This window comes from Corvus kubaryi, unplaced genomic scaffold (assembly GCF_017639235.1).
Source record: "Corvus kubaryi isolate FWS band 111438036 unplaced genomic scaffold, C.kubaryi_AGA036_p1.0 137, whole genome shotgun sequence".
Classification (NCBI taxonomy): Eukaryota; Metazoa; Chordata; class Aves; order Passeriformes; family Corvidae; genus Corvus; species Corvus kubaryi.
Genome location: NW_024580671.1, coordinates 14,646,352 through 14,669,102, shown reverse-complemented (window position 1 = coordinate 14,669,102; position 22,751 = coordinate 14,646,352). Strand labels below are relative to the sequence as shown.

The 22,751-nt window shown below is 39.9% G+C and overlaps 1 protein-coding gene across 6 annotated transcripts in view; it reads left to right on the top strand.

Moving 5' to 3' along the window:
* PDZRN4 (PDZ domain containing ring finger 4) overlaps positions 1-22,305 on the top strand; it is a 268,515-nt gene extending 246,210 nt beyond the window's left edge. For 3 of the 6 annotated variants that reach the window (XM_042017972.1, XM_042017974.1, XM_042017973.1), the window contains exons 6-10: positions 4,687-4,785; positions 6,945-7,007; positions 10,499-10,660; positions 14,025-14,141; positions 20,111-22,303. In XM_042017972.1, the coding sequence (XP_041873906.1) occupies positions 4,687-4,785; positions 6,945-7,007; positions 10,499-10,660; positions 14,025-14,141; positions 20,111-21,637 (1,968 nt within the window). In that variant the 3' untranslated portion in view covers positions 21,638-22,303. Of the gene's footprint in view, positions 1-4,686; positions 4,786-6,944; positions 7,008-10,498; positions 10,661-14,024; positions 14,142-20,110 lie in introns of all 6 variants that reach the window. The other 3 variants (XM_042017977.1, XM_042017976.1, XM_042017975.1) reach the window with 3 other exon arrangements.
* The last annotated feature ends 446 nt before the right edge of the window (positions 22,306-22,751 follow it).

The window sequence follows — 22,751 nt, the reverse complement described above, 5'->3', positions numbered from 1 at the left end:
TCTGGGTCAATGGACACATTAGATTTCAAGTATATTATGAGTTTCAAAGTCACTCAATTACCTCCAAACACTGGAAGTTCTTGTATAAGCTTTGAGTCTCCTACCTTGGGAAGAGAGTATCATGCTGTTCATTGCAACTAATTTGTATTGAGCTTTAATTTCTTGTTTGCCTTATTTCTACCCATACAAAAACATCTCATCACATAGAAGTGTGAGATGGCAAGACAAAGAATCAGAGGGTGAGACAGAGGAGGGAGAATGAACTACAGTAATAATAGGTTATTTTGGTAATGCTCAGCTGTATGTGTGTTTCATAAGTAGTGAAGTGGTCACTTTAGTAGATGGATCTTTCTGCTTACCAGACAATAATTTCTTTACAGATTTCTATAGGTGAGATAACAGGATGAGTTATAAGGTGAAAGTAAAAGAGAGGTGTTGTAGGGGCTGTGTGGGTGTGGATGCTTACTAAGAATGTAAACATTTGGTGGGAAAAGGGAGAATATAATGAGGCTACTATCTGTGAATATGGGCAGAGGGTCACTTAGGGAAAGAGTGAACCAAGATGGATTTTGAAGATGAGAACAGGACTGTGTTGGTGGAGAGGGGTGTCGGGGTAGGATGATTCAAATGGAAGTGAGAGGGAATGTCAGGCAGTGGGGCAGAGCTCAGCCACACTTTAAGTGTGGTGAACAGTGTTGAACAGGGAGTAGCTAATCCTTACAGATAGTGGGGGAAGGATTCAAAGGTGTGCATGTCTTCTTAGACACTACTGGCAGAGTGGTCAATAAAGAAAAATGTGGCAGAGTAAGCCGTTCATGTGTGCAGTTATTCCAGCACAGGGTCAGCTGATAAATAAGTTTTGTCAGCTTCTTCTGAGAAGAAATTTTGCCAACTTTCCTCTTAGGTTGTAATCTGTTTTGCAGTGTGTGGAGGGAAAATATGAAGAGTTCATGGCTCTTCTCCCCACACAACTGTTCAAGACTGATCATGGAAGGGTTCATGATCTGTTTTGTTGCAGACCATCAGCTTTACTTTGTGTAATCTAGCTCTTAGTAGAAAGACCCACTATAACTGCAAATGGATGCAAACTTTTACAAGATCTCCTTTAATCCCCCTTAACCTCTTTCCAGCAATTCCTGAAAGCCAAAAACCAAATTGCTGGTGTTCATAATTGACTTTTCTAACACTTGAGAGAAATGACAGGAGTAACCTAGCCTTCCCTCCCCAAAGAGGTGACAGTCCTTGTCTGGTCTTAGGTCTCCTGAGGCTGACAGTCTATAAACTAGTTTTCCATCACTGAAGCAAATGTCAGTGTTTAGCTGGGAGCCAGAGGCTACAGCGACTTCTCCATCACTTTAGAGGATGACGAATATAACCAATTTCAATCCTACATGATCTGCATCTCTTTGCTGTCTTTTCTATGCCTGAAGAAATTGGCTACTTTGTAAATTTGTGTCCCAGTCTTTCAAGATGGGATAGTCATTCTAATTTCCATGTCTGTCTTTTAACCAAATAATTTATGGCAAAACACTTTAAAGTATCATCTTTACTGTGGAAATGCACTGAATTTTTGTTCTGGCTACAAAGAGAAAAGAAGCAGCAAGTCAAAGATTTAGCAATTTGGCATTGATTTCTGTCACTTGGCAGCAGAGTATTCTTCGTGTTGAGAGGTGGCTGCCCCCAGTGTGCCCAAAAGAGGGGAAGGCTGTCATCTCCTGAGCTCTCTCTTCAGTCCCTCTCCTCCCACCATCTGTCTGTCAGCACTATTCATGAATGTCCAAATATTGTTTCTCACAGATTTTTAAAATGTTGAGTTTTGAAGACTAGCAGTTCAGTTCTACATGCACACAGACAAAAGCCAAAGATAAAGCAACTCTGTGTGTGTGCATGTGTGCATATATCAAAAAAGATTTCAGAGGAGGAAATTATGTCCTTACATATTCATTGCTGCTGCCAAACTTACTGTTTCTTCTGTTAAAGACCAGTTATGAGGAGAAAAACCACACAACACTATAAAGAATCTGTTGCAAAATACTGTGTCAAATGTATTTGACAGGTTCTCTAGTGTTTCAGTTGCTGCTCTTCCACTGAAGTTGTTTCACATATGCTTGTTACTCAGATGATTTAATATTTTGTGCAAAATGTTTTTAAATTTTCCAAAAATATTTTTCAACTTGGTTTGTTTGCTTGTGACCAGGATGTAAGATGCAACAAGGTTAGTAGTGCAAATGTGCCATGGGCAAAAGGCCTTATCTGGAACAACTTTCAAGGCAAAGCAACAGACCTCATCCACCTCCCTCATGCTGAATGAGATATTACTTGAGTATGTGCTTGTATCTAGACTGAAAAATGTGAAATGGTTGTTGGGCCTTTAATACTAAGTACTAAGATCTCAGCTGTAGGTATCTAAATCTTCTAAGCAGACACAGCTATGTGCAGTCCTCAGACTACACGCCATATAGTCATTTAGGAAAGAGGTAGTCCAAGACTACTACTAACCTCAGCTCTTAGATCTGTTACTGGGCAGAGAAGTGAAAGCTGTGGTAGCTCAAGTACTGTGTGCAGCCAGAGCTATTGCATCCCAGTCAGAGGATGTTAGTCACTGATACTTGTCATCAGCTGGTTCCCTGAGCCAGTTTTGGCAAATCTCTTGGAGACACAGGTTGAAGCCTGTAGGCTCATCGTCATTTTCCTTTGCACTTTCACTCCTTAAATGGTTAATTTTGTCTGCCCATTGAGCCAGCTCACTAAGAGGATTCAGTTTGTTTGCAGCCTGAAACATTTGTAGTAACATTTTGAGTCAAATCATCCACGAGAATTTCAAGGTCATTCCCATCTGAAGAAATTGTGTTCAGAGCAGTCCGTGGGGCCCCTGTCAGCCTCAGCATGGGGTTACAGGAGGTTGTGCCAGCAGGACAAAGAAAGTTAATGGATTTCAGCTTGTGCAAAGCTCCCTATTTGCCTTGATTTAAAGGTCCCAGTTTCAGTCCTTTATGGTGTATTTAGGTTTCCTTATAGGCCTCCAAGGGGCCGCAAACTTCTTTATTCCTTAAAAGTATACCTTGTTGCTGTAATTGAAGCCATTTTGTTACTGTAATTTCTCCCTAATATTACAGTTCTAGTCAAGTGGTCTTTCCCTCTGGAGGCATCAATTACTGTGGGTTTTGAATAGGCCTCCCTCCAGTACAGGTACTTTTGCTCCCAATGCCAAAACCAGGTCACCATAATTCCCTTCCCTAATAAAACATGCTTCTGTGTTTCTTCTTTCAAACCCAATGTGTAACATGTACTGGTGAATAATTCCACTCTTTACCATCCTATGTAGAACTTCTGCCATATCTAAGAAAAACTAAAGAAAACTACGAATTTAATTATTTTTTTCTACATTCCCTTTGTTTTCATGAAGATGTTGAATGTCCAAAGTCCAGGGAGAAGCTTATAGGGTTTGTGCAGGTAGTGAACCCATGTAGATTTGTACTCTGGTGAGGGAGCAGGGGAGCAAGCCATAGCAGTGCACTTCGTGAAAGATATTCAGCTGAAATGAAAACATCACAAGGCTCGTTGGCTAACCCATGTCTGTGAGGCACAGGTTTTTCTGTAAGTTGTGGTATTTTGACACCTGGTCCCCACAGCTTGATGGACTCAGTAGTGAGTCCTCACTGCTGTGCACCCTGTGTCTGTTTGTGGATTAGTCTGCATGACATCTCTGGGGATGGGGGGGAACAAGCTCTGTATCACAGACTGAGAACTGAAGCAAAGTTTGGTGTCTCTCTTTTTATTGCATAGCCACAGGAGCAGAGGCTGTCAGGGTCCAGCTGTGACCTGCAGACTCCCTTTACATACAAACACCAACTAAAGTTTCCCACTTGCAACCAAATTAATACTCTGTGTTATTGGGTTCATCCTGCTTTATTACAATTACTTGTTTCACAATGTTCAAACAAAGTGCAGCTTTGCATTTTTGTGAATGGTTCCCCTATGAAACCCTAAAGATGCTTAACTCAGATGGGTGTATGTAGTAGTTATTACTGTCATCTGCCCTAAAACTTGAACTTTTCATGAGATGCCACTTCTGGGACATCTGGCACTAAAAATGTGTTTTCTGCATCATCTCACAATTGAGGAAGATGCCATGGCTGTTTAGCTCCACAGGAGATTCCTTGAAGCATCTTTCTGTTATCTAACAGCTTCTGCAATGAAGCACCACTAAACTGACCAGGGAAGGAATTATGCCATTAATGGAAGCCTGTATTTCTGTTTTATGACTTAGATTGCTGTCAGAAGGGAGTGGCACTTGTGTGATGAATTGATTGATGGTAGCCAGTCTGTCTTATATGCTATAAATCAGCGGGTGTGATGCAACTAGAAGGACTATGTAATCTACTGTAAGTCAGGTTCTATTACCCAGAAGTCAAAGACCTGAAAAATCAATGCACAGCTATATTTCTCAAAGTTTGGCATGTCTTACTGTACAGTTTCTATATAGCTTGAACCTGCATTGTACTGGGATTTCCTTCTTAATTCATGGAATAATTTCTCCCTTAAAGATCCACCCATAACATTTTGTCTCAAGATTGAGCAGGATGGGCAGCATGAGTACATCAGCAGCCTGGTGCTCCCTTGTGCTGTACAGTTTTTTCCACCCTTGGCAAGAGCCACCACAAAAGCCTGTATATTTTCTTGTAGGAGGTGGAGCTGTGCCGCATTGGCAGCCAGGAGAAGCTGGGGCTGACTGTCTGTTACAGAACCGATGATGAGGAGGACACGGGAATCTATGTCAGTGAGGTAAGGACATGACGTTGGGGAGGAGCATGGGAGATGCTCATGGAGGGCTAAATGTGCCAAGGAATGAACAAGCAAGTGCTCTGAGATGGGAGTGAAGAAGTCTTGGCCATCAACCAGCTCATGTCACTCTCAATTAATTTAGATTATCAGTTCAAATCATGAGTAATATTACTAGTGGGCTTCTTTAGTATAAGTGCTTTTAACTACAACATTGTAGTTAGTGAAGTACAAAGCAGTCTGAGCATGGTCTGAATTTTGAAAGAAATGTGTCCTTATGGAGACCAGGCAGAGCTTTTGAGGAGAAAAGTGCCTTCTCCACACCCTGCTTGCATTCTCTCTCCCTCTGCCACGGCTTCAGTAATCCTAACAGTGGTCAATCATTATTGTATTATTTCTGTGTTTGTTACAGTTGTGGTACACGCAGACATATCACAGATGGGTGGAGAGAGTAGCTTGGGAGATTAATATGTTGGAAAACTGAAAAATAGAATTCTGGATACTGAGATGGGGTGAATCCTCAGGTTTTAATTGGCTCCACTCAGAAAATGTGGCACCCAGCACAGACTGTTAGTGTTTCACAAGGTCAGTCCGCAAGACTTCAAAGACCACCATCTCCCTTTGAGTGTCCAGTCATTCAAAGAGGGGTTCTTTTCTGGGTAAAATAGAGCTCTTCTGAGTCCAAGGTCACTGGTGATTGTTCTGCACAAACTGTGATCCCAATTGCTCACTTTTTTGACATGTTGAACCAAATTTTGACATTAGAGAAAAGTTCTTCACTAAAAGTGTGGTTGGTTCCTGGAACAGGCTGTCCAGGGGTGTGGTCACAGTAGCAAGCCTGTCAGAATTAAAGGAGCAACTGGGCAAAGCTTTTAGTCATATGGTTTTGTTTTAGGTAGTCCTGTGAGGAGCAGGTTTTTGGACTTAATGGGATCCTTATTGGGTCCATTCCAACTTGAGAGATTCTGTGATTCTAAATTCTTAGTGAAGCTCATGGACAGAGAGGACCAGTAAAGACAATTCTCCTATGTATCAGTGAATGGGATGAAGGCAAGATTGCACATAAACAGGCAAGTAGCAATGTTAAAGCAGCTGAAAAGCACAGCCTTGGAGCAAGAATGAGGAATTAAAATAAGTTACGTAAGAATATATCTTCCATCAGTTGTATAAGCTGTACTGTTAAATTCTGTTTGACCTTGTGAGGGCAAAGAAAGTTCAGGAATCTCTTAATATATTCCAGGATTATATCTGAAATATTTTGTTTATCCTACATGATAAATTTTTCTCAGATCTTTGAAAGTGAATGTAATGATATTATCTTTTGTACTTGATTAAGGACTTCAGATTCATTGTTTTTTCTATGACAATGCAAAAGAGGAAAATAATATCTAACAGGTAGAGGATGTAGCCTGTGAACTAAATGCTCAACTCAAAATTTTGGTTTGAAAAAAGAGCTTATGGCATGATAAGATAACCATCAAGTGAAAGGTGATAGATTGAATTGCCCTGCAACAAACAGTAGGTCATTGCTCAGGGATAAGCTGTAGTGTCTTTTGATAAACTATCACTGAAGCCCTAGATATCTATTTAGGTTAAACTAACTTAAAATTAACTGGTTCAGACTAGGAATGATTTACAGGACCTGTGAGTGATCTATACAATCTGGGTCCATTGGGTTTTTTTGATGTTTCCTCACTAACTGCAAAATTCCAGAGGAAATAACAGATTGATTACTAAGGTAATAATTTATTAGTAAATGCTTCCATGGAGGAAAAAGAATCGTGCCCAACGACAGGCCCATTTGTATAGAGATATCAACTGCTGCAGAAGCTTCTCAGTCCATAGTGAACTTCAGGAGAAAAGGGGTCTCTGTCATTAATTTTTAATGCTCTGACAGCTGAAGATTAATGCCTGACAGTGGCATAGGAAAGTATTAATTTGAAAATCATATGCTCCCAACCCTTTCTGTCTTGAGGCTTTTATCTGGAACAAGCTCATACCATCATTTAAAGAACTGTTTCATTTCTGTGGCTGTACAGGAAACTTCAGATTGCCTCTGTACTGACTAAAAATGGTACTTTTTCAGCTTGTGCAATTGTGCAGCTGTTCTAATTTCCCATTAAATATTTTCATGTTCAGTTACTGGTTATTGTCCTGTGCAGGTTGATCCAAACAGCATTGCTGCCAGAGATGGACGGATCCGTGGAGGAGACCGCATTTTGCAAGTATGTGAAAATAGACTTTTCCTTAAACTCTTTCTATAGACAAACATGCAGTGCCATCTTCTCTGTGGACTGTTAATGAGGGAAGGTATTTCTCTTTGTTACTGTGATTGATGAGAAAATCCATGTCTGTCTGTTTTTTAACACAATAGCTGGGAGCTAGAGTGCGTGTACTGAGAAATGAGACTGACAAACTCGTTCTGGCTCATGCACTTATGTCTCATGTCTTTTTTTTTCCATATTTATTAGAAAATCTCATTTCCACTATGTTCATCTTAGTGTCAAATTCTAAACAGGATCCTGCAGACATAAATATGAGTGTCAGAGACGTGCTGATCATTCACCAATCGCATAAATTTGGGGAAAACTCATTTATGCTAAGCATAGATAATAAGAGTTTTCGTAAAAAAAAATGTGCTGTTTAGAGAAGGATGATCTTGAACATACTTAAGGAGGGGGTTCATTAGGTTTTTGTTAATATTTTCTTTCCTCCCCCAATAAGATATTGCTCTTCTGAATTATTTTCTAATCCACCACCTTGGCTTTTTTTTCACCCTTTGTTTCTGTTGATCCACTTGCCTAAAGAGCTACCCCAAAGATAGGTTTGTGTGTTACAGCATAGGTGGGTGAGGGTGGCTGGCTGCCATACAGGGCAGTGTACCTGTACAGAGAGGGTAACAGCTAGAATGGCAGTGGGTTTCCATTTTCAACCAACAATGGGTAGTGCATTTTCCACCCTAGCACAAAATCATGAAACAGGTACCAAAAATCACTTGACTGGAAATTTTTTGCTGTATTGTAGCATTTTAATTCTGGTTCCAAGTTGATTTGCCTTGTATTTTGGCCTTTTTTCACTGAAGCGCCAGAGAAAGCTCCTGGTGATGACAGGTTGGTTTTCTGTAACATGTTCCATAATTACCCTTCATTAATTTAAGCAGATGAGCTCTCAGGTTTTCACAAGATCAGTCTGTTCCTTCCTTCCAATCTTTTCATTTCTGCAGGAAATACCTTTGTTGAAACCTGTATCTCTTATCCTGCTACAGCTTAAATCAGCTTTGAGAGCCTAGCTACACAACAGTGTCTATTACCTGGCTTACCAAAGTGGTCCATTTTCTAGAGAGGAAACAATCAATTCGATTTTAATATCAGGGCTCACTTGGGGGCTGCTGGTTTTTTTCTCTGTGTGGCTGGAATTGTGAAAACATTCACAGGATGATGTTCTCCCCCAGAAGGCACAGATGCCATGGTGTGAGGGCAGTGACGTCCTCGGCAGGACTTGGGGTGAAAGGACCATACCATGGGCTGCACGTAGGAGAGGAAAAGTTAGGGCACTGCCTTCCGGCTCTTTATATGAAATACCTACTGAAGAAATAACAGTATTTTTAACTTTCAAAAACCAGAAAAACACCCCTTTTTTATTTAACTGAGTAGAAACAATTTTCCATTCCTACTCTAGTTGCGTCAAAATAAGGAAAGAGAGAGTAGGTTCATTTTCCACTCCTTTCCTTGTTCTGTAAAATTTCTGGGTGGACTGCCAACAGCAGTTCAGGCGAATGTTTTCCAGTTCCTAACGAAATTCAATTCATTTCAATTATGAGTAAAGACTCCAGGGTTGAGAGAAAACGTAGATAATTCTGCCATCCTCTTGAGGACTGGAGCATTACTTTAATGTCAGTGCTGATAGATAGCTATGAATTTGATCTTTAAAGTTAACACACAGGGTTATGTGGGGTTTACTTTCATATCTGAAAACACATTGACCCTCTATCTCCTCTTATTGGTGGCATAGCTCAGAGAAACAGAAGGTAACGTTGCCATTGTGGAGGGATTACACTGAGGCTGGAAGAGATACAGATCCTTGAGCACCGGGGCATTTTCTGTGGGTGGCAGGTGGCATTGGTTAAGGATATGGGGGGGAATGCTCTGTTATGTGTATTCCTCACAAAATGACAGCAGGTTTCCTCTCCTTTTTGAGGTTCTAACTGCCCCCTTCTCACTCTCAGAAACCACCAATCTTCACAGTCTAAGGATCTGAAAACTCCCCAAGTACTTTATATGAAATGTTACAATGTCAAGGGAAAGTTGGAAGAGGGCAGTCCTAGTGGGAGTTTCCTAAACTTCTGCTATATTTAGCTGTGAACCTCTGAGCTAAGCACAGTCTATGGAGCAGGCTGAAGTCCTGCTCTTCCCCCGTGATAGTGAGGCTGGGGTGGGGTGGGCACCTCCAGGTAGTATGGGGACAGCCCAGCCACCTCCTCTGGGGTGCATGGGGAGCAGCTGATAGGTGTTACTGGAGCAGCCACCATGTCTGGGAGTGTTTTACACAGGCTGGAAATCTGCTCCTGAGCCTCTCTGTGGCTACATCTCTGCTTTTCAGGTTAGGGCAGCTCTGTGTTACCTGGTCCCCCGCAGACCACAGCTATCCCATCATGTAAGTTTTGAAGGGTCTCAGACATTTCACTCACTGCCACTTGAGTGATCAGGATGCACTGGGATTTTCTTTAATCTAAATTAAAGCTGTGGTTTTGAGTCAGGGCTTTCAGGCCAAACATATGTACAGAAATGCAACTTTCTCTTGATTTTCAACTACAAGTTCCTACTACTTTGTAATGGAATCATTAGAAGACTTTTTTCCACAAAATATATTCAGGTACTTCTGCCTTTCAGTTTTGTTTTCACTCTTTTTGAAATACACCACATTTTGGAGGTTTTGTTGACAATATGAGAATAATCCACTTCTTGTGCTGTGAATTGGACAAAACTGAATTCATGTGGGAAATAAGATTTCTATTTGATTCCCTCATAAATGGTTTTGGACAATGAAAATTGTGTTTATTACCATGTAGTCATGAATGTCGTTGTTTTGGTGGGGTTACAGAATAGGAGAAAGGTAGCAAGAAAAGACGAGTTTCATCAAAGAACTACTTTTATTTTGATTATCCCCTTGTAAGAGGGATACATATGTTTTGTGTGGTACTGGCTACTAAGCTGTCTGCACAAATATGAAATGATTAAATGGAGCAGCAACAAGCAGTGGCCTGAAAGTATTGCCTGGTGAGAGATAATACTGTAGCTCTCTAATTGGCTCTCTACCAGCATTCAGGGTGACTGATTTCAGCTGTAGCATTACCAGTCTTCTTTCACCAGCACTATTATCTCAGAGTGACACTTCCATTACTCTGAACGGAGAAAGATGAACGTCACCTGTCAGGGGCTGGTTAATTGTGTTGCTAGATGTATGTTACCAGGGCGCAGGTTGGACATTTATGAACATAACTGCTTCCTCTGATGTCCACCATCCTTCAACGATCAATACAGCTCTTACAGTAAGCGCATAATTGAGTGAAGGCACTTACCTCTGAGGGGCCAAAGATGAGCCCGTTGCGCAATTTTCATTGTCCATACATTCAGCACAAATGAGCTGATATCTGCCCTTTATTGTGTGTTGCTTTGTGGAAATAGAAACTAATGTGCCACTTTCATTTGTTTCCTAGATAAATGGCCAGGATGTCCAGAATCGGGAAGAGGCAGTGGCGTTGCTCTCCAGCGAAGAATGCAAGAAAATTGTGTTGCTGGTCGCAAGGCCAGAGATGCAGGTTAGACTAAATAGATGCACTGAGCCAGAACCTGGGTTATACCATGCATTCACTGTCACTGTAAGTAATGAACTGCCAAGAAATAGGAATGCCAAAGTTACTGACAAAAGGAAAAAACAGATAATTGCAGAGCTTTGCCCTCTTTTATCCAGCAAAGAAAAAAACATGATATTACTAGGGCTTGTTTTCCCCAAATGAAACAATTTCTTTTATAGCAGAGTGAACAGGTATATAAATAAAGCTGGCAGCACCAATATGACATTAGTAAAATATGAAGTAGAACTTGAAAACTATGCATTACTCATTAGATGATTCTGGTTTGTTCAGGGGATAAATTTCCCATACTTATGTTTATCAATTTTATCTTTTACATGAAGTTTATCATTTATATGAACTTACACAAAGCTGTAGCTTGTCATTGGTGAGGGGGCTTTTTATGCTTTGTGCTTATAAGCAGACATGTAAATGATTCATCTATTTATCAATTACAGGACTTTCACTACATTGTCATTCAGCAAATGGAAATCTAATTGTTTTAACAGCACCCTGGTCACAAAAACACACCTGCATCTTGGGAGGTGCATTTTCAAAAGTTTTTAGAAATACTTTTATGGTTTTGAAAATAAAATTATGCCAGTGCCAATAATCTTGCCATGCCAAGAATTTTTAATATCGTTGCAGGGGACAGATGTTAGATTGATTATCAGATAAAGAAGAGTTATAGTGGTAGAAGACTACTGTTTTTACATCCCTTTATATTCTATTTGTAGGCCTTTGCAAAGCAAAAGGTCACTATATTATCTCTATCTGCCAACAATTTAGAGTTGGTTAAGTTGCCATTTGTCTCTCATGCTATTGATCTGATATTTTCAGTCTCACTAGCTGCATATTCTATATAAATTAAATCACGTAAGTTTAATTCAGTGCCACTTGGAATCTCTACTTAAATACGGTGGTTATGAGAGTCACAATTTCAGCATTCATATCCTTTATGTTTTTCAGGAAGCTAAACAATTCTTATAAGACCAGCGACAAAGTACAGCAAAAATAGGTGTGCCTCACTTTATAGTGCAAAACTGTAGTCCTCAACTTCTGAAATTTTGAAAGAGATTTTTCAGTATTATTCCGACTGTTTTTCATTAGGATTCTGTTGCTCATTAAGGAACAGAAACTCATCCACTTACAAAATACATGCCCAGAGAAAGTTCAGTCTCTCTATTTGTTTAGACTGATCAGCATGAAGTAAGGAGTCATTATGATAAAATCTGTATGAGTTAAGGAGTTACTTATATGTAGCATTGTAACTTCCCATATGAATACTCTTTGCAAATAATGAAAGTGTGGTTTGGTTTAGGTTTGGGCCTTTGGTGTTGGATTTTTTTGCTTAGTTTATGTGTTTTAAGAACATACTCATACAAAACAGATGAAAAAGCCAGAGTATGTCAGAGATCAGGCTGTCAACTGATTTCTGGTAGTTATGTTGCTTTGACTCTGGTAAAAGACAGCAGGATTAAGCAGGCATTATTTCTAGATAGAAAATGGTAATGGCAGTATTGCAACCTTGAAGGATGATTGCTGAGCACATTCACTCAGTAACAGGGAATAAAACCCCTCAGACCACTTATTTGAGCAGTGAATAATGAAGTTTTGAAACAGAGCACTAGGGGAGCACACCACACACAGGCACGTGCACTCCCATGTGTGAATGTGTACAGAGTGTATGGTAGCGCACATGTATGCTAAGCCATTTTTTAGTTTTCTTCTAAAAGCTGTAACATAACATAAGCATTCTCATTAGTTATATACTGGGTCTGCCACAATCAAATCAGCAGATTTGCCCAAGTGAGATTCATCTTTCGTCCTCCAAATTTGTTAATCTCTGCAATCTCCTCAAGTGAGGTGAATTAAACTGTGTCCTTTACAGTAGAGGAAGGCTGTGCTCATGCTTTCCTTGGGGGGAAAAAAGTAAACAGCACAAGTAAACAAAACTATCAGATGTTTCATAGAATGTTTCGAAAGCCCCATTAAGGACAAACATAAAAAGTTATATGTCCTCAAGAAAAAAAGTCTCTTCCTAATCCCAAACTGTAGGTGGCTGGCTTTACCAAGCAAAATGATGAAAGGCTTATTATGTGCTTTATAAAAGAAAAGAATTCATTGACATGGGCAAAACCACATCAGAGTTTGTGAAGGAAACAGTGACGTTCTGCCAGTATTCCATTAGAAGTACTGCACAGCATCAGTCATTCCTTGTGTAGCTTTGAACTACTGGTTCAAAGTACTACTACTTCTACTACTACTACTGGTTTCAGGTAGCTTTTCTGACTGACGTCTGTGACCAGACACATCCTGGCTTTGAGGCAGTGGTAATTCCGCTGTAGGTGGTGGCCTGTGCTTCACTGCTCTTGCCATCTTGGGACATGAGTTCTTGGTAGTCTTGTAATTGTCTTATGCTGAGGCTTTTCCCTTTTAGCATGGTTTTATCCCTGTCGCCCTGTGGTTCCTTCAATGACAAAACAATAAGTGTTTCCTTCTGCTACAATCCTGTCATTATAGCCAAGAGTGCCACTGACCAGTGGTTTTCTTTTTGATGCAGTGTGCCATCTGGCAAGGGATTGCAGGTACAAAGGACATGTGCCATGTGCACACATGAGCACGATGAACAAAATGGGAAGAAGAGCATTTTAGGCCAGGGTTCCTGTTTTATCAGTTTCAAAAGATGTGAAGGGTGTGAAATGGGTGCAAGAAGAGGATCTATTTACTTGAGAGAAAACATAGCATCCCCTCCTGTCCTTTTGCAACACCGTGTTCACCAAATGTCAATGTACTATTTTACACATGGGGAGAAAAAAACATGCAAACAGATAAGCCTTGCTTCCAGACACACCGGGAGAACAAAAATTGCCTCCCTTCAAGTCACCACATCTGTTTATTTGTTTACTTGGAAGATCAATGGGAAAATGGTGACAGAAGCGCAGCATAAGGTTTCTATTGAGGTGGTGGTAGCAGGGCACATCTCTGGGATGGAGGTTGTTAGAGAAAAGAGCCCAGTTGCCTTCTGGACCTATTAGTAGTATTGCCATTCTTTCAGTGCAGGGTCTCTCAGTAGTAATGAACATGACAGCTTCAGGATTATGCGCTGTGCCTTTCATGCCTTTTGAAAGGAAATAATGTCTGTGCTGTGCAGTCTCCTTCATCATGAGAGAAAATCAGTCATACTGTTTTACGAAGGGATAAGAGACATGAATCCCATTTTTTTATCCTTTTTCTTTTCCTTTTTTTGAGACGTGAACTCCTACCGCCTGGCTTTCTTAAGAGAATCATTAGAATAAAAAGAGCTAGTCAGACATTGCCATTTGGGTTTACTTTATTTTAGCATGTGTCCTTGCTAACATAAAATAACATAATAATGTATTCTTTGCAGCTAGAGGAGGGGTGGCTGGATGATGAAAGGAATGAATTCTTAGAGGAGTTAAACTTGGAAATGTTGGAAGAGAAGCATAATGAAGCAATGCAGTACACAGCCAATGAGGTGGAGCAGGTAGGACCACTACTAAACATATCATTTGAAATTTTTCTGGGTATTCTTTTTTATTCATAAAAAATGAAACAGTATGCTGTAAAATGGGGTCAAAAGGCTTTGATAGAGTTCTCTCTCCAAATGCTGTGATCTCTGGCACACTGTATGTAAGGAAAAGGAGAACAATAGATGCTTAGCCCTGGTATGGCAAGTTAACAAACAATTTAAGAGGGTGTGATACGTGCAGATTTCTCCTTTTCTCTGAACTCTCAGAATAATATTGCTTTCCTTCATTAATTCTGAAGTGTTTGGGATTTATGATGATATACTTTATGTCAGTTTTTTTAAAACTGGTAATTTTAAACTAATAACACCAAGGTCATGGGTTCAATCCCCGTATGGGGGATTGAACTTTAGAGTTTGACTTTATGATCCCTTTGGGTGCTTTCCAACTCAGAATATTCTGTGAATCTGTGATTATCGGTGTAGCACCTAGAGCTCTGAGCTGAGATAGGTACCCCTCTTGTTGTATGCATGCAATGTATGAGCCAGCCTTGCACCAGAGAGCTTGCAAAACAAGATAGAAGAAGTGTTTAAAATAAACAACAGGTGTTTTGGTAATGCAAGTGTATTTCTCTTACATGACAGTGCACAGCTCAGCATTTGTTTTGTTAATGGAGACAAATAAGCTGCTGTTAGCATAGTCTCAGCTTGCTACTCTCCTGACTTTTACCTGCCCATACGTTCTGTAGGCTATGTGACTGGGGCAAAGATGCCATACAGTTTCATCAAAGGGTCTTCTCAGTAGTACTTTGTTGTGGAAGGTGTAAGTACCCACTCCTGGATCAGATGATCTGTCAGTATGCACACCTCTGAAGTCAAAGAAATAAAATTCAACTTCTCCTGGCTTCTGGATTTATGCAGCTAGGAAGAAGCTGTTTTTCTACCCACAGAACTTTGTGACTTACAATTTTTTCCCCATTCTAAATTGCTCAGAAACAGAGCCTGAGACATTTTTCTTTGAAGTGAAGAGAGGGAGAAAGACTAGGAGAGCCTTCTCTTTTCTGGAAACCAGGGAGCTTCTTTGACTTCAAATGCCCCTCTGCTTGGTCCACACTGGGGGCCTGAATGTGCATTTAGTCTGTTTCCTCCTGACCTCCCCTCCACTTGAGGGGACCCAAATCCTTGACACTGGGTCACTGAGTAGGCGATAGTTCATAGTAAAGCTCTTCCCTGTACATAAATGAAATATTCATTGAGACAGAGACACTGACATAATAATTAAGTCAATTATCTGAAATATGATAGATCAGATTACAAATATTTGATCTTATAAGCATTTAATTATTTACACAAAGTGGAATAACTCTAGGGTCAGAGGCGAAGGGAGCCTGCAACAGGATTTATACCAGCCTTTTACTTGTGGCTCTCCTTTCCAGGCAGTGAGCCAAACCACAGTTTCCCCAGGTTAAATGTGCTAACTTGCTGCACTGCTAGCTACTTTCAGCTGATATATGGCATCTTGTTTATTGTTTCAACCAAAATTTTATCTTGGATAGCAAAAGATTTTCTGTCAGACAAAGCACTTGCTCTTTGCAAATCAGTTTCATTTGTATGGTGACATTTTCACACAAGCCCCAAGTTCTGGTAGAAATTCTTGAACAGCTGTATCTACAAACTCCTACTAGGCCCTCAAGTGACATGGTGGGACCTTTGAAATCATTTTACAGTTGTGACCTTCCACTGCAGAGCTCTTGTCAAGCTTTGGCTTTTTCACTGAATTTGGGTTGTGGATAGTGTCAATTAGTAAACAGTGGTATTCTGTGAAGTCGTTTCTCAGAACCCATTGAAATTGTTTTTTCCCCTTTGGAGTCTTTTGCCAAGCTTTTTTTTGGTATTTTTTGTCATATTAAGATTTTATATTACTGTAAAAGAACACTACACTTGAAAAAAATGGTGGTTACTCATGATCTGTCAGTATCTGACATTGCATTGCTTGAAGTAATTCTAGGACAGCCAGACATTTCTTTGCCCTTCTGATGAGTGATCGAATCAACCAGATGCAGCTTGGTGTGTAATGGGGCGTCAGTAATTTGTGACAGCTGCTGTCTCTCTAGACTCTCTGTAGTGACTCATCAAGTCAGAAAACTGGTTCTTTACTCCTTGTTAGGCTGGGAATCCTAGCAGTTTCCTGAGGGGATTCACACTATCCACTGGAGCTATGAAAACCTTCTCATTGAAGCTGCCAGTGGCAAATCTGAGTATCTTCAAGCTCCCTGGTTGGCCATGGAGACCAGCCTTGATTTTTGTGAACAAAAACATAGTCCTCTGGCTTCATAATCATCTGTCATCATGAATCTTGAGAGCTGCAGGAATGAATACACTCTGTCAGAATATCCTTCCAAATACAAGTCCGTTATACCGAATGCCATTTTAACATTTAATGTGAGTTGTCACAGAAAAATTTGGTACAGTTTGTAATAGAAGAATCAAGTAGATAGTCATGTCTTTTCTGTATATTTTTGACCTACTCTGTAGAATTCAGTCAAGAATTGTATCTTCTCTGTATGGAATAGTCCAATAAGCCTCAAGGAAAGATGTAATTCTCCATTCTTTATAACTCATTGTGTTCCTTTACAACATCATGGTTCATTGTGCAGCAGAGATAATTTTCAGAAGAATACCATACATTTGCCATGCAGAAATTCTTATTGGTTTGATGCTATATATCAGAACCTATTAAGAAGAAGAAAGAATTGGATAAAAAAATTATTCTAGTCCATTCAAAGCTGAAATACAGTGAAAATATCTGGGGGAAAATCCTTTTTATTTGAGGGAGGCTTGTTTTAAGAGACCAGCCTTGTTTGCAGAAGAGCATTTTCCCTTTCAGTGAACCACTGAAAACAATTCCAAATTCCCCTCATGGTTTGAGTACCTCATGGTTAGCATGCCAGTGGAGATTCCTCTTCCTGTGACCAGTCTCCCTCTCACTGTCAGAGACTGACCAGAGAGCCCAGCTGTGTTTGTCAGTGCCTTCAACTGAATCTTACTGCATTCAGACTTTAGTAGCAATATGGGTTTTGAGTCCCCATATACATCATAAATTGTAAAATGAGAATAGAACAGTGCCTGAATTCCTGCAAGATTAGCCATTTTATAGGCAGGAATGCTTGCTGGAGCTGAAATGCAGAATCTTTTGAGGTTCATTTATTGCTTGATTGTACGCACTGCTGGGTTTGCCTTCTCATTATCTGAGTTCTCACTGCAAAGATGAGGCCTAAGGAGCCCTTTGGTATTTCAAACAGAAATAATTGTAGAAGAGATTGACAATGTATGTTTGAAAACAAACACTTTGTTTGAAATAGATAATAGATAACACCAGAAAAAGCAACACACTGAAAATTGTGGACTCTCTCTTGTTTTTCAGAAGGGAAGTAACATGGAATCAGGCTTGTTATCTTTCAAAATAAAATTAAAATTATCTCATGCTGTAAAAGACTTCTCATTCTGCACATGTTTAGGAGCTCTGGGAAGCATGAAATGTCCAGGACAGAAATGCCAGAGGCTACCTTACTTGAGTCACAATGGATTTTTTAAGAAAATATATCTCACAAACATGCAGTACAATAAATATCTGTATTACTTTCCATTTTCTAATTGACTTAGCTGTAAGTATCCACAAACTGGGGAAAAATTTATTGTGATATGGATGTCTGCATTAGCTTGAGAAGAATTTGATTGTATAGACACTTGTTTTTTCCTGAGGGAACCCGCAGTGACTATCTGACATTCAGATGCCTGTACTATAGGCACTTACATTTCATCAGATCAATCCCACTCATCTGGTTTCTACTTGACTCAAAAGATGGGCTTTGCTTTGTTTACATCTTTGGTGTGTGCATGTTAATTCCAGGTAGTGTAAGTTGAGTAGATGGCAGTGTATTATATTGTGTCAGTACAAATCAAGTTGAAGAAGCAAAGTTTAAATTATTGATAAAAGTGGTGTGGAAAACAAGAGCTACCAGTTCTGAAAGTGTTGATTGCATGGGCCTCAACTGTAATGTCTCTTACCAACACCTATACAAATAGCCGCATTTAGTGGTTTTTTTCAGAAGTGCTCAAATATGTGCTTTGGTGGTGTAGTACCATGCAGAAGACATCAGAGGAAGCATCATGAAGCTCTGCTCCTCTAAGCTGTGTAACTGTGCTAACACATTATGGATAAGCCACCCCTTCAGAGTTTTAGTCACAGAGATGCAAATTGTGTTATATCACTCAGAGAGCAGATCCTGATCCTCCTTGCTTGGTCATGTGAATGGAGCCCTGCATTTGGAACAGGCACCTAGATTCCTGACTGTTCTGCTGCACTGCCCTCCTGTTGTCTGGTGGAGCTGTTCTCTCTCCTGTCAGTAGTTAAATATTTTCCAGAGCAGTGAGAAATATGGATTGCACATTGCAGTGGCTGGGGTGAAGTTTAAGCTACCCAGGTTGGTGTCACTTCTCTGCTGAAAGGTTTGGAGGCAGAGGAGGTCAAGGCAAGTTGCAGCAGCTCCAAAGAAGGTGAGAGAAGGGAATAGAATAGCATAGGTAGTGGCACTTACCTGGAGGAGGTGAACTAGAAAGATACTAAATTAAACCTAAATCTTCTAAGACATCTTCTCAGAAATTTTTAACTAGTTTGTCACAGACACTAAATTCTCCTGGTGGTGTGTTTCTTTCAATATTTGCTTTATTCCACTCTTACACTGAATTGGGGCTGGAAGTTATTTTTGTTTTTCTGACACTAGGCTATTATTTTTTCTTAACAGTTGAAGAAATGAAACCAGATGAAGGGTATGTGATCATGAGCCACACACAAAGAGAGGAGAAGGGATGATATAGGAGACACATTTTCATCCTGTTTTACTGTTTGTCAAAGTAGATAAGAAGGGAATTATGACAGAGGCCTCTTTGAGTTTGTTTCCTTTCACTGGGTGCACTCTACCTTTTCTCTGTCTTGATTATTACAGTCATTATACATAATTATGCAATTATGCCTCCTAAAAGAGACATGGTGTTTGGTTGGTACTATGTGCACTTAGGTACTCGGTCATATAAATTGCACTCTGCATGATTCTTTGCTTATTTGGTTTGAAAAAAGTGTCTGTCTCTTTAGAGAGGTATTATCTCACATTCTATGGAATATAAATAGGCTGAGAATATAAATAGGTGAGGTACAATGAGTGGAGTGCTAATCAACAGCCAAAAAGCTTAACATTATGCCCATGGCAAAGCATTCAGTGTTGTTCTACACTTAATATTAAAGACTGGTTTTATTTTTAAGGAACATAAACTCTAACAATGGAAATAAATGAGTTTTCAGAAAGAGTTTCCGGGGATGAAATGGATTGAGGTCCTTCCGAGCAAAATCCTAGAATTCAAAATGAACATTTTTTCAGAAAAAGGCTGCTGAACACAAGAAGTGTAGGGGAAGGCCATGGAGGGTGTAATGGAGCAAACAAAAGTTCACTGTTTAAAAAAAGAAACAGCAGTCTTTTTGCACCCTGTGAGGTTGTGCTAGTCATTGCTTGATTGGCTGCTTGCTTGTTTGTTTGAGTTGATACCAGTACTGAAGCTTTCTCTCAAGTTTGAGAAGATTTCAGCTCCACCAGTTTCTGGCCATAATCCAGAATCAAAAACAGCTCACCATCTGGTGATCATTATCTTTAAGCACTGCAAAGAGATAGCTTAGCTAGAGAGGAAAATATTTCGTTCTGGACTTTAGAAGCTATATCACTAGTACTGTAATTCACTTACTTTGCTCAGTATGGAAACCACAGCATAACTCTCAGAAATGCTTAAAAGCTGTGAGCACTAGGACTGCTGTTTAGTGATCTGTTTTAATTCAGCTTAAATCAGATCCCAGCTGTTTAAGCAAAACAGAGCTGGAAAATATTCTCTAATAATATGGTCTGCATTTGATAATCATTTTGGTTTACTCATTTTTTTAGCCAAAGAAACATGAAGAGGAAGATGGCACTACAGACACTGCAACCTCATCGTCCAACAATCATGAGAAGGACAGTGGGGTGGGACCTACAGATGAAAGTCTCCGTAATGATGAGAGCTCAGAGCAGGAAAATGCAACTGAGGAGCAGAATAGTGCTACCTTGCAGAGCAAACGGGATCTGGGCCACAGCCAGGATACATTAGGCAGTATTGAGCTCCAGTGCAATGAAAGCTTTGTGTCTGGGGAATACATTGAATCTGATTTCATAGGAAACCCAGAGGAGGAATGTGAAAGGTTTCGGCAGCTGTTGGAACTGAAGTGCAAGATTCGAAACCATGGGGAGTATGATCTGTATTACTCAAGCAGCATGATAGAGTGCAACAGAAGAGAGCAAGACGGAGTCGAGCATGAGCTGCAGCTACTCAATGAGGAACTGAGGAACATTGAACTTGAATGCCAGAATATTATGCAGGCTCACCGGCTCCAAAAGGTGAGAGATCAGTATGGAGACATTTGGGCTTTACATGATGAAAGTTTCAGGAATTATAACACCAGCATAGATGTACAAAGAGGCAAACTGGATGACATCATGGAGCACCCTGAGAAATCTGACAAGGACAGCTCCAGTGCCTACAACACTGCCGAAAGCTGCAGGAGCACTCCGCTGACTGTGGAGCGATCCCCTGATAACTCTCTCCAGAGGGTGATCAGCATAACCAACAGGAAAAACCTGAGGAGCACGATTGTGGCTAATCAGTCATCCTCAGGACAAAGCAACAGGGAGACAACCTCAGCCAAATCCAAACTCACTGAGCAAAACAGTGCTGCTGAGAATGCAGGGCTGGCATCAGAAAGCAGCAAATTTACAGACCAGGAAAGGCAAGGCAGTGAGCACATTCCCTATTTGTCTCCATATCACAGTTCTTCTTACAGGTACGGGAACATACCTGCTCATGCAAAGCATTATCAAAGCTATATGCAACTGATCCAGCAGAAGTCTGCTGTGGAGTATGCCCAAAGCCAGCTCAGCCTGGTGAGCATGTGCAAAGACTCACAGAAGTGTGCGGAGCCCAAGATGGAATGGAAAGTGAAAATAAGGAGCGATGGGACGAGGTACATCACAAAGAGACCAGTTCGAGACAGAATCCTGAAGGAACGTGCCTTAAAAATTAAAGAGGAGCGCAGTGGGATGACGACAGATGATGATACCATGAGTGAGATGAAGATGGGTCGCTACTGGAGCAAAGAAGAGCGGAAGCAGCATTTGGTGCGTGCTAAGGAGCAGAGGAGGCGGCGGGAGTTCATGATGAGGAGCAGGCTGGAGTGTCTTAAGGAGAGTCCACAGAGTGGCAGTGAGGGCAAAAAGGAAATCAACATTATTGAACTGAGTCACAAAAAGATGATGAAAAAGAGAAACAAGAAAATCTTGGACAACTGGATGACAATACAAGAACTGATGACACATGGTGCTAAATCCCCAGATGGCACAAGAGTGCACAATGCCTTTTTATCAGTTACTACTGTATGAACACAACTTCTATCAGAGAGTATACTACCAGTTTAGGTAGAGTACAATTGCCTCGTTCAATGCGGCATTTTTATATATTTTGTGACTGTTTATAGTTTGATCTTTTTGTAAGCAAAATGACCTGGTATTTTTCATTTGTTTTTCATATAACAGTACTTCTTTATCTGGCAGTCTTTCTTTATCCTGCAATATATTCATAGTTTTCATTTGTAGAAAAAAAATAGAAAAGAAAAGCAAAACAAAAAAAAGTGGAGAAGCCAATTAATTTCTTAACCTAACACATATCCTGTAACTTAAGATCTGGATTTATTTCTCTAATTTTGCTTTTTCTACTTTAGTAACAATACAATACCAAACCAAAATGCTTTATACTGTATCCTTGGCTTAACAAGTTTTAAAGTTTTACATCTTAGATTGAATCTATTCATAAATCATATGCCACATCCCATCATATAGATAAGAATAAGAATTTTTCCAACTACATATTTTACAGTACATTTAATCTGTAAATTGTAATTGTATTTGTCCAAGTAAAGTGTAGGTGGGCAATTCTCCTGTGTTATGTTGTGGCATTGGTCTTGTAGCTGGGCAGTATGTGATAATTGTGAAGATGAAAGAGAAATAAATTATTGCTTATCTTTAAGAAAAAAAAGGCAAGTGTTGTTTTATTTAGATTGAGAATTTCCCTTTAAGTAGAAGTAATTTCACTGTGCAAGGTATTTACAGCATACAGAGATTTCAAGAACAAATTCTGTAAGCTATTTCTTATGAATTAGCTTTTAATTTTGTGGAACACATATATAGAGTGGATCTTTCTGGCTTTTCCTTACCTGCTATAATTAGTTAATTAAATGATTCATTGATATATTACTGTGTTGTAAGATGTTAGGTAACTGCTGTGAGTCCTCTCCCTGGCTGACCTTGCTATTTGTTCTACACATACAAAATATAAACACAGCTTTTGCCTAACTTTGAACTAAATCTCATGCAAGAAAAACTAGCAATAACATTTTCATAGAATGTGAGTTAAGGAAAAACAGAGAATGAAAAGCAACTGAGTTAAGGGTATAAAATTATTGTTGAGGAGCGTCCAGGCCTTTTAGAAGAGCCTCAG